Consider the following 12770-nt stretch of genomic DNA (forward strand, 5'->3'; position numbering starts at 1 on the left):
GTTTTGGATTTTCCTGGTTGGACATAAACTATGTTTCTCCAAGCCATGTTCAAAACTAAGCCAGATGTTTAGTAGGTGGATATCTGATTTTCTTATATAACATTAGCTACCTCATCAGCTAGCGAGAAAACTGCCTGTATTATTTAATACAGTATTGATATACCTTCTGATATACCTTCCATTTGCTAGTAGTTAGACGTTTTCTGGCTATATATGTTTATTTTATATAGAATTTTTTTTTTTACAAAATACTTTAACCAACACAAGTCTTTCTTTTCAACAAAGATAAATCAGTAGTATAAATGAAACTAATTAGCATATATATTGAAATAGTTTTAAACCGATGGAATTTATAGTTTGGAGAAATTTTTGAACTTCTGTTTCCTATTTATTTCTCTTCTGTTTTGTTCTTTGTGTTTCTCATATAAGAGAAACTCTGTGATATTTGTGGTTGTGTCCGATTTATATATAAATATGTAAAGTATGTGTGCCTGTGTTTATATTATCTATACATACACACTATGTACATAAAGGGAATTGTAGACTTTTTGCCTAAAAATCCTGCCCCCCCCAATTCTTTAACCAAAAGAAACTATATACTACATTTAAACTAATTCATTTATTTTATAGATTAGAAAATAAATCCCCTAATTTATTCTTTTAGTCATTTCTTCATTTATTTACTGAGCACCTGTTGTTTGCCTGGCAAATGCTGGATATTTACTAGTGATAAAATATGACCTGTGCTTTCACACAACTGTGTTCAGATGAATATATGTCATTTCAGGCCTCTGTGGATGGCGTCAATCATTCCACCAGATATGATTCTTACTCTCTTGGAAGGGATCACAGCCATTATCCATTACTGTTTGTTAGATCCAACTACACAGTATCACCAAGTAAGATTATATAAAAACTTGACTCCTTTTTAAAAACTATGTGCTTTAGTAAGTCCCAACTTGTAAACTTAAATGTTTTCTTTCCTCATTTTTAATAGCTTTTCGTCAATGTAGACCAAAAACACTTGTTTAAAGCGCGCAGTGGAATACTCTCAATCCTTCACATGATCATGTCCTCTGTGACATTGCTTTGGAGTATACTGCATCAGGCTGATGCTTCAGAAAAGATGACTGTTGCCGCATCTGCATCTGTTACCACTATTAACCTTGGAGCTACAAAGGTTAGACAATTCACAATCTAGTGCTCAAAAGTCTACTTGAGGACTTTGTCCAGATTATATTGAGAATTTATGCATAATTAAGAGAATTATGGTACTCTGCATAGCGTAATTACCAAATAGCAATTTTATTGAGATACTGTTGACATCACAGGATTCACCCAAGTATACAAATCTGTGATATTTTATAAGTAGATTTATAAAATTGAAGCTATACAATCCAATTTTCAGTCGTATTCTTCACTACAAAAAGATTCTGTATACCCATTTATACTCACTTCCTGTTCCCATCCCTACCCCCCCACCCACTGCTATTATCCTAATCTAAGGATTTGATATATCTGGGTATTTCATAGAAATGAGGAAATACAATATTTGGTCTTTTTTGTATAGTTTCTTTCATTGAAGTTCATTTATACATGTTATAATGTTCCATTTTAAAAGGACATTATAAGTTTTTATATTTTAATAAAACCCTTTTGGGAAAGTTTTTATCAATGTGTACAAAGAACTTTTAAGTTTCATAATTTTTGATCTAATCTGCTTTAGAAATGAATTCTAAGGTAATCAAAGTTAGACATATTGTTCATTGTAGCATTTAATGGAAAATATCCTGAATGATGAATAGGGAAGTGATTATCTTCTCATTCTTACATCATTTAGCCACTAAAGTTTGAAGAATTCTCACCAGGGATTTCGCTCAATGGTGTCGCCGCCTGCCTCACAAGCACAAGGGCCTGAGTTTGATCCCTGATAACAAAAAAAAAAAAAAAAAAAAAAAAATTTCTCACTGGATAGGAAAGTGCTCAAAAGTGCAGTGAAATAGAGATGTTAAATTTTAGTTATGTAAAAAAATTTCTCTGCAAAAAAAGGAATAAAACTCACCTATTCAGAGTGATTATCTCACAGTTGTTTTCTTCTTTGTACTCTGGGATTTTTCAAATTTTCAGCTTTATATTTTCAACAATTTGAATATTGTCATTATTTGTCAGGTTGACATTTCTCAATAACCTAATTTATTCTTGGGCCTCACCACTTAGCTCTGGCACTTGTAGAAACAAGGAATTGTGGGTAGGGGAAAACTAAGAGCCACAAGAACCTGTAATCTAAGTACCTATGTTTAAACTATATTTTTTATGTTCATTCTACATGAAAATAAAACATAAAGGGTGCTTTATAAAATGTCCCACTTTTTTAAGCTTCTAAAATATAATAAATTGAATTTCAAATGTGTTTTTCTAGTATCTCATCACAGTGATTAGATTTACATTTGGTTCATTGGTAGTTGCCATTATTTATAGGGTTTCTTTCAGAATTAAAATAGATACATTGTAACTCTAAACTATTAAAGGTCCCTGTATGTACTACTTAGGTAGTAATACAAATAAGTAACATATATTATTCATGAAAAACTAAAGATTAAGTGTGGTTATTGTTGTTTTCATAGTTTTTCACTTGTCATTTGTTTAAATTATTTTAGAACTTGAGACAACAGATCCTTGAATTATTGGGTCCTATTTCAATGAATCATGGTGTTCACTTTATGGCTGCCATTGCATTTGTATGGAATGAAAGAAGACAGAACAAAACCACTATCCGAACCAAGGTATCTATTTAACTATTTAGTACTTTTTGTTTTTCTCATTGGTAATTACAGTTCTGCTTGGTGAGTACATGCTGGTTAAATTCTCCAAAAGTTGCAGTGAGGCTGAAGTAGGTGGAAAAGGAAAAGTTTGCCTAGAGGTTAAATGACTTATTGTCTAAATTTTTTATTTTAGTAGTGAGGTTATGGCTCAGTGGTAAAGTGCTTGTTCTAAAATGCATGAGGACCAAGGTTCAATATCTAATATTGCAAAACCCAAAAAAGTATTATTTAATGTGAAAAAATGAGAATTTAGTATGATATTAAAACTCACTATATTTTAGATCAAAATTGTTCTATGATACAGTATTTCTTTAAATGCTATTCATTCCAGTAATAAGAATACAAATAAAATTTTTTAATGCAGTGTGATAATTCAGTCAGTTACTGTTTCTAAATGTAATTCATTTGGTTTTGATTGAATTATATATGAAAAATTTTGCTGCTTGCTTTGTGAGTTTGAAATCATAGTGTTAGTATTATAAATAAATCATGACATAATAGCAATGCTATTATATTAAATAATATATAAAATATGTTATTTCTATACCTAAAAACTTGTTTTTAGTGTGTTCATTTCACAGTACATATATACTGATATTTCTAAATCATAAAAAAATACTTCTGTCATATTACATTTTTTTGCGTGTACAGATTTAGTTATGGATTTCACATTGAACAAAATGAAAATCCAGATTATTTAAAATAGACAAGGGTTCTTGCCCAAGAAATGGAGTAAATGAACTTAAAAGTTATAAATACATAATAACATTAGGAGTGGTGATCATGGAAAAATAAGTATAATCAAAATTTTAAAGATTGAAAAATGAATGTCTGAGTTGGAACATAGTAGAGAGAGTTTATAGGTGATTACTTGACTGCCAAAGGGAAACCAGATCCTGCTGTAAAACCACAGATGGTGTCTTGAAGTAGAAATAGCAAGTACTGTACTTCTAAAGCCAAGAGATTCAGATAGGGTTGAAATCTGGAGAATTGGTTGAAAGCTTTTATAAACATCTGTTTGATGCCTTCTAGATCCCCTTTCCCCAAACTATCCAACCACCCTGGTGTCCCCTATCCAGCAGGAGACTGGAATTAAGATTTTACCAAGCAAATTTCTGCATCATAAGGCATGAAGTTCAGACAGGTAGAATTTAACATGGTCAAAATGGGGCCAAAATTCATGTCTCACTGACAGGGGCTCTTATTTGAATTCAGTCATTTCTCCTGGCTTGAACCACTGTGGTACTTAACAGGACTGTCCCATTGGGTGGCTGGTAATGTTTCTCAGAGGGTCTTTGATTACCATAATGCAAAGAAAGGCATTGATTTAGCAGATGAGATGTCATCATATTACAGTTCCTTAAGGAAAACATAAAAATGGCATAAAAGTTCTAATACAGCTAATTTGTGGTTCAGCATTTGTAAATGCATATTATATGCGCTTGTAAGATTTCTATGTTAAAATTTAGAGAATTAATTATTGATAAACTATTCACAAATATAAATAAAATTTTAATTTAATGAAATAAATTTCTTATAATTATTTAATTGGTATGAATAATATTAATATTTATATTTGGGCAAAATTATTCCAACTCAAGTGGATATGGTCCATTTATAGACTTATTAATAAAAAGACCAATAAAACTGATTAGATCCTTTTGTACTACTGGTGGTTCAAAGTGGTAGGAATGTGTTAAACATCGTGCTGAAAGCAAGGGCATTTAGAAAGGTCTATAGAGAGGTCGAACATTCCTTATCCAAAATGTCTGAAACCAAGAATGATTCAAATTTAGGAGTATTTCTGAGTTACCTGTAGAGCATCGCTAACCTGAAAATTTGAAATGAAAAATACCCTAAATCTGAAATTTTTTGGGCACTGACATGATACTAAAAAAGCGAGGTTTGAGCATCCCTAATCGAAAAATCTGAAATGTACTCAAATCCAAAACAACATAGTGCTTAAAAGTCCACTTTTAAGCTACATCCATGGGGTTGAAATTCTAACTTCTCCATTCACTAGCTATGTGACTTCAGGGTAGAAATGTTACTTCTAAAGGATTATGTGTATTTAAGAAAGAAAAGGAAAGAATAAGAGGGAAGGTAAGAAGAAGGGAAGGGAAAGAAGGGATGAAAGGAAAAAAGGAGAGAAGGGGAAAAAATCACAGATCAGTGACTAAATACTAGCTATGTTATTATTTCTCACATTCAAACATTATTAATTCTCACATTTAAGCTAGATTTTGAGAGTCAACATATTCTCAAACAAAATAAATCAGACATACACATTTAAATACTGCATTGTTTCTCTGGAGTGAGAAACAGAGTGGAAACAGGGACCAAAATGTATAATAGATACTGGGAAATGGGAAGAAAATGTTCAAATGAGAAGTGGAACAAGGTGAGATGGGGGAGAAAGCACAAGAAAAAAAAGAATAGATGCAAAAATGGAAGCAAAGCTTTTTGTAAATAAGGAGGGGAAGAGGAGCCAAAGGTGGGAACCGGGGGAAAAAAGCAAGATATATCATGGGCAAGTACAAATTTCCTATGATGAATGTTATCATTATGTATATCTAAAATGTACCAAAAAATGTTTTGCTTCAAAAGGAAAAAAGAGTCAAGCAATGCAGGTAATACAGGAAAATGTAAATAAAAGCAGTAATAACTTTTAAGGAATGAAATTATTTTGCAATTACAAGATAGATTATAAGAAAAACCATATCAAAAATGTAAAATTTTCTTGGATGCTGATTTTGTAGCAGATACAGAGCAGGATCATAAAACGATTGAAAAGGAAAGTAGATAAATATCCTAAGTAGAGTGTAAGTCTAAAGATATGAAAAATGCACAAAAAGAGGTAAGAAATGTGGGGAGTGGTGCTGGAGGCTCAGTATCTTTTTGCAGAAGTAAAGAAAAAGAAGAAAAATATTAAATATCATAAAATCCTCAGAAATAGAGGATTTTTCTAGATTATGCCAAGCAGTGTGAAAAGATGCATGCCCACAAATCAGTGCGCACTTTGAGAACACAGGGTAAAGAGGAAATCCTAAAATTTTGTAAAGAAAAATAATTGGTCTCATTCAAAAGACTAATGATAAAAAATTGTTAAAAGGGACAGTGGAAAATTTAATGGGCAAGCAGTCTGAACCTACATTCTTATAGCCAAATTATTACTCAAGGAATTTGCAGCCATGCAGTGTGAAAGAAGAGGGTGGGGGTTACTTGATCATCTATGAGAAAATGCAGCTCCACAAGGGACGAATAAATCAAGATGCAAGAAGGTAGGGGATCCAAGAAATATGGGTTTAAACACAGAAGAAGAGCACAAGTACTTTCCAGGGTGGTGGTGACAAGACAAATATCAACATGACACTTTGTAGCAAGCCTAGAGAGGGCTAATCCAGGATAGAACAGAAATGTCTCAAAGGGGAAGAAAAAAGAAGAGGAAGAAAGGACACAAGATTAATTACCTAGATACTTGAATATACAAATAGCAATTTACAGTTGTTGGCACATTAAGGGGTGAACTTGTGATAGATACATAGAAAAGCCAACCAAAAAAGAGGGAGTTTATTCACTCTAGGAAAAACAAGTTGTACAAGAGAGACACAGTGATAGTACAATATACAGTACAACTATAAAGAGTCATGTGAATACTGGATACTGATTTAAATAAAATTCTAAAACTTGCTTGCAGAAGAGGAACAAATCTAAGAGAGTTAAATCTGTTTTCTAAAGAAATTGATAGATAATGTCTAAAAGTTTTAAAAAAATTAGGGTAAATAGGATGTTATTTAGAAATAATAGATAATAACCAAAAGAATGGAGAGATAGGACAAGGTAGTGCTATTTTTTTCTTACAAGGCTTATTGTCTTTTTTTTGAATGTTTGAATTGATGTGTATTATATTTATTAAATTTCACCTAAATTGGTCAAGGGACTTCTAATTTATATTAAAGATCATAAAATAGTCTCTTCTATGAATTCTCTTAAAATACTTTATATATACATACACTTCCATAAACACAATAGCATGTTATCCAGGTTATTCCCGCTGCCAGTGAAGAACAGCTTTTGCTAGTGGAACTAGTTCGTTCAATCAGTGTCATGAGAGCAGAAACTGTTATCCAGACTGTGAAAGAAGTTGTAAAGCAGCCTCCAGCCATAGCCAAGGACAAGGTAAGAAAGCTTGTCTTTGCCTTTGTTTAAAATTCAGTTTTAGAAATGATGCTGATAGGTTAGATATTTTTCTCTGTATTAGTGTCCTTTTAACCATATTGTGATTATCAAGATGACTGCACATCACTGCTATAACTTAAGTACACATACACACACAAAAAATCTGTAGTCACTATTCTGATAATTCTTATAGCTAGAGAAAGGCATTTTATTGGTCATACACATTCTTAGGGAGATTTTGCTGAATATTTAAAGGAAAAAACACAGAATCCAGGGCCCAGTGTTTATTTACCATTTACACAGCTTCCCCGTTGCTTTCTTTTCTAAATACATCTCATTTCTGTAACCTTCCCAAGTTTTAGCATATCTTGGTCCCAGAGAATGTCATTTCTTGACCATGTACAATAGTAAACTCTGTAAGGCTTCAAAAAACAAATGACAGTCTCTCCACTCATGTTGCTGTGTCTCTAATTAGGTAAACATAAAAACCTACAAATAAGTCTTTAGTCCATTTTAGTCAGTCTACTAGAATTATATGGACTTCTTCTTTTTCTGCCCTTTATTCAAGCAACAGCAAAATATCCCATTTTTCTAGAAAAGATTTACCAACTGCAAACATTAAACTTTGACACACACCAAAATTAGATGTAATCATATCTTTAAAAGAATTATTACATATAGCTGAAAATGTTGACTTTTTTCCTTTTTAAAAAAGCTTTTTCTTCAGTTGCCAAAGAAAAGAGGGTATGTGTGAGTTAATAACATCCTTATGAACTTTTTCTTTTACACAGCTGGGAATGTTTGTATATATGTAGTATAGTACTGGGAATTTAACCCAGAGCCTAAAGCTTACTAGGCAATATCTCTTAGTTATATCCCCAGCCTCCTTACTAACTTTTCAGTAATTTCCTAGCTATTTTCAAAGCACCTCTGGAGCATTTTTGTAGGATGTTTAGTATTCATGTGAAAGCTCAAGTCAGTTGCAGACAGACATTGGGCTATAGATGAGGGCTAGAAAAACAAACCAATTCTGCTCCTACATCCACTCCCTACTGAATTGTGTTATTTTTTATTGTGTAATAAGAGGGAAACCTTTAAGGAGTACAGTAGTTGGATAAAAAAGAACAAACTGACTACTGTCGGTGGACATCAGTAGCATTTGCAAAGGGAGGTAAATTCTTTTTATCATACTGTCTTTAACAGCTCTATCTTCAGCTATTAAAAATGAACCAAATTTGAACCAATTGCTAATTTAACATAAATTTATAGTTTTAAATACATGTTTAATAAAGTTTCAACTGAATTCTGATAGCATAAGCTGATTTTAAAAATTAAAAAATAATACTGGGTGGGAGAGTAGGACCATTACTCAGCGGTGGAGTGTTTCCTAGCATGCACAAGGCCTGGGATTCAATCCGTAGTAGCACACCAAGAAAAAAAAAAAGATTAATCCTGATGCTTGCAGAGTGAATGATCATTTCATAGTCATTGGTGAAATGTCAACTTTTGATATGTGTAAGGCAGGGAACTTAAGAATTGTTCATCTATTTTTAACTTTTAAATAACTTAAGTATGAATTTACCCTACTAAATGAAAGAGATACATGGGTCCTGCTTTTTAAAATGATAGACTGGCAAAAAGATACAGAGTATGTACAACAAAGACAAAACAAAGGCATTTTTATTCACTATAAAATTGTTTTCTTTTGTTTATAGAAACATCTTTCTTTGGAAGTCTGCATGCTTCAGTTTTTCTATGCTTATATTCAGAGGTAAGATTACTAACATTGATCATTCTTTTCTGCATTTACAGTGTATTAAAGTTAAGAAATATAGGAAGAAAAGAATGTGACTTCCTTCAAGAAGTTGCCAGGGTTTTGATTTTTTGTTTACCTAAAACTAAACCAAATGCAAGAAACTAAGGATCATTTATGGATATATTAATTATTTTAGTTTATGTGCTGCTGAAGCTGAAGCGAGCACTGGATATATTAATTAAAATCGTACATATCCTAATGTCCCTGCTATACAAATACTACAAGCCAATAACTGGTTATTAAAACAGCTAACCAAAAGAAAATCATTTAAATACAAGTAAAAGGTTGAACTTACCTTTGAATTCATGCTTATTGCCACTGAATATTTTATTAGTGAACCTGCAGCAATACAATTTGCCTTGTTTTTAAAAATTAGAAATAACATGGAAATGTCTTCTTGTTTGGTGTTCCGTTTTATATTTAGCAGGCCTCTGAATAGAAGTTAATGGATATGAGTTTTGGTAAACTTCATTCTTGCAAACCTGAAACTTAATCCTTCCTTATAGGAAGTTCCTTTTTCTTTTTTTTTTTTTTTTTATGGTACCAGGGATCGAACTCTGGTCCTTGTGCTTGTGAGTCAGGCGCTGGAACCACTGAGCTAAATTCCCAGCCCTAGGAAGTTCCATTTTAATTACCAAGTTTGGTATCCATTTGGGATTTGTGACTAACATTTATAAAATTAGGTTATTTCATATATTAAAATGATTGAAACTTAAAGCAAGGATTGCCCAAAATCTGATTTTAGATACAGAGAGATGTTAAAGTTACACTGAAAAAAAAAAAAAAATTAATATGTGTACAGGTGGGAGACTGATAATCAGTATAGATTGAGAACCCTCCCTAACATGGGATGGAGATTTACAGGTTAAGTGAAATAGATCAGGATAGGGAATATTTGACATTTATTAAACTGAGAATTATTACAGTCGTATTTTCCTTTTAAGAGTCCATGTGATAACAGATTTCTAAAGCAAGATGTCTAGATTAAGAAATTGCACTATCTTTAGTGTGTTTAGTCATCTTATATATGAGTAGAAAATGTAAAGCCTTTAGAAGTTTTATTTAACTGTCATCTATAAAAGAATGCTTCAGAATAAGTAATGGAAAATATGTTAGAAACTTCAGGAAAATATAAAGAAAATTCATTTTATTGTGAGTTTCTATATATACAAACTATATTTGTGTTGCAGAATTCCAGTGCCCAGTTTAGTAGATAGCTGGGCATCACTGTTGATACTTCTAAAAGACTCTATTCAACTGAGTCTTCCTGCCCCTGGACAGTTTCTTATACTTGGGTAAGTAATTTCACTTAATAATATTATTTTGAGGGGCTAGAGATGTAGCTCAGTGGTAGACTACTTCCTTAGCAAGCACAAGGTCCTGGCTTCAATTACCAGTATCACCAAAATACACACACACACACACACACACACACACACACACACACAAATTTTGAAGAAAAGCACGTTGCTGAATAAGTGTTTTGGCTAACCATGTGGCCTCTACCTACTCACGGGGTTCTGAAAACCAGAAATAGAAGGCGTGTAAAAGTAAGTGAAGGAAGGGAACAGTGTGTACTTAAACATACACAAGATATAAGTGTGCTGAAATGAAACTGACACAACAGTACTTAGGCCTGGGGAAGTGCAGGGTGAAAAGGTCTGCGAGGATGAGTAGCCTGGTTAAAGGAGCATTTGAATCACCGAGAGGTGGAGCCTTTGAACTGGATGCTGAACATGAACATGCTTGGAAAATTCATTTTCTGTTCATGTCTTGGAGTTTCTTGATCTATGCTAAAAATTTTGTATGATTATTTGATAAATCCCTGTAACCTTTACTTAACAAATATCATTCTGCCATAAACAATGCCTGGTTTTTATTCACCATTATGAGTTCATAATGTGTTCCTAATAAATACTTGTTAAGCGAATAGAGGTGATAGAACCAGAAAGTCTTTGTAGAGACAGGTGGGGAAGGAGACTGAGATTAACTACATTTGTATGGTTTTGTGATAGGGTAGGGCAGTCAGTGGAATAAGGGTAGATGAAAAGGGAGATGGGAGTTAGTTGGGGACGGACCTTGGGTTTTAAAGAATTTTGTCTTGGGGTCGGGGATTTAGTTCAGTGGTCCCACCGCCTGCCTTGCAAGCATAAGGTCCCGAGTTTGATCCCCGTTACGAAAAAAATCATAATTTTGTCTTGGTGGGTGGAAGTAATTGTGTTGAAGAGGGACATGACTTGTGCAAATTTATAGTATGATTTGATCAGAGAGGAAAGAAAGTGAGCTAGAAATTATTTTTCAAATGGGAGGTAGGGAAGGGTATGAACTAGTGGTGATGGGATTCAAAGAGCAAGACAAGAAAAGGGCTCAGCAAAGGAGAGGAAAAAGCTGGGGATTTAGATCAGTTGATGCCATGCCTGCCTCACAAGTGGAAGATCCAGAGTTCAAGACAGAAAAGGAAATATCAGAAAATTAGAAGAAAGCCAGGTTGATTCAGTGTTTCAAAAACAAGGGCGGTTAAGGAAGATGAGGAATTTTAAGAGGCCATGTTTGCTGATGATTTGGTGACATTGGTAATTTAGGAGAGAGAAGCTTATGAGGTAGTAATTATATACAAATGTTAATGGCAAAAAGTAAGAGTGAGAACCTTAGAAGATATTTGATCATGAGAACAAGGAAAAGTGAGAAGGTAGCAGGGGAAAATGTGCCTTAGAAACTAAATGGTAAATGGTAACGAAAAGGCAAGCTTCAAGATCTTAACAGCAAAGACTCTGAAGTTGTATTTTTCCCTAGGTTCAGATCTCAACTCCTTTATGTATTGTTCTGTGGTCTTTAGCAAATTATTTAAACTCCCCATCTATAAAATGAGGGTGCTAATAATGCCTACCTCTTAAAGTTGTTAGGAGGAGTAGATGAGTTAACAATTGTGAAATTCTTAGATCAGTATCTGGCCATAACAACTGTTATCTAAGTGGGGAGTGATAGAAGATTCTAGAGAGAAAAATGCTTATTGATAGCACAGATTCTACAGACATTTGGAGGAGATGAAGAAAAGAAAATGGGATAAGAGGGCCAAAAATGGATGTGTTTTCTCTAAGACTTTACTACTCAAAGTTTGGTCCTCCAGCTAGCCACATAGAAAACAGGAGGCTTGCTGCAAGTTAGAGGCCAGCCTAAACTACATTGCAAGACCCTGTCTCAAAAAACAAAAAATTTCAGGCATCATAATAATCCCTGGATTCTCATGCTATTATTTTGAAAACTATCTAAACCAACAAGCTGAAGTTTGAGAATCTGAAGATTTAATGAAAAGAGCAGTAGACTGAGTTTCTGCAATTCCTGGATCAAAGATTTTTGTTTGTTTTTTTGTTTTTCAGACAGGGTCTCACTATGTAGTGAGTGATCCTCCTACCTCAGTCTCCAGAGTGCTGGGATTATAGTTGTGTGCCACCACACCCGGCTGTGAATGATTTTAATGAGAGATAAACATAGACACACTGGAAAAATAACAGCATTCTCATAAATATTTCTGATTTTTCTTATCTTGAATTCCAACTTCATATCTTTCTCTTGCTCATACATCACTAGGAATTGAAACTAAGGCCTTCCTATTGAGCTACATCCCCAGGCATTTTTTTTTTTTTTTTTTAAGAACAAGGTCTTGCTAAGTTGCACTGGCTGGGCTCAAACTTTCCAGCTTGAGATCCTGATGCCTCAGCCACCTAGGTGCTGAGATTATAGACATAAGCCACCATACCAACCTCCCAACCCTCATTGCTGTGACATGCAGCTCATAAGTAAACCTCTCCCAGGTTTCCAATCAGTCAGACAAGATTATTATATGCCTATCTAGCTCAGAGTTTTAAGACTTATAGAAAGCATATATTCATATATATACATACACACACATATATACATATATATATATATATATATATATATATATATTTTTC

General features: G+C 33.4%; 1 protein-coding gene across 12 annotated transcripts in view; it reads left to right on the forward strand.

Annotated features, from left to right (window-relative positions):
• The window catches only part of Dop1a (DOP1 leucine zipper like protein A), an 89273-nt gene that overhangs the window by 59714 nt on the left and 16789 nt on the right, over positions 1–12770 (forward strand). For 7 of the 12 annotated variants that reach the window (XM_010631136.3, XM_010631135.3, XM_033763356.1 and 4 more), the window contains 6 exons: positions 788–899; positions 998–1180; positions 2658–2783; positions 6855–7001; positions 8717–8772; positions 10008–10112. In XM_010631136.3, the coding sequence (XP_010629438.1) occupies positions 788–899; positions 998–1180; positions 2658–2783; positions 6855–7001; positions 8717–8772; positions 10008–10112 (729 nt within the window). The remainder of the gene's footprint in view (positions 1–787; positions 900–997; positions 1181–2657; positions 2784–6854; positions 7002–8716; positions 8773–10007; positions 10113–12770) is intronic. The other 5 variants (XM_033763353.1, XM_033763358.1, XM_033763362.1 and 2 more) reach the window with 1 other exon arrangement.

The sequence above is a fragment of the Fukomys damarensis genome, unplaced genomic scaffold (assembly GCF_012274545.1).
Source record: "Fukomys damarensis isolate Sample0158 unplaced genomic scaffold, DMR_v1.0_HiC HiC_scaffold_14, whole genome shotgun sequence".
NCBI lineage: Eukaryota > Metazoa > Chordata > Mammalia > Rodentia > Bathyergidae > Fukomys > Fukomys damarensis.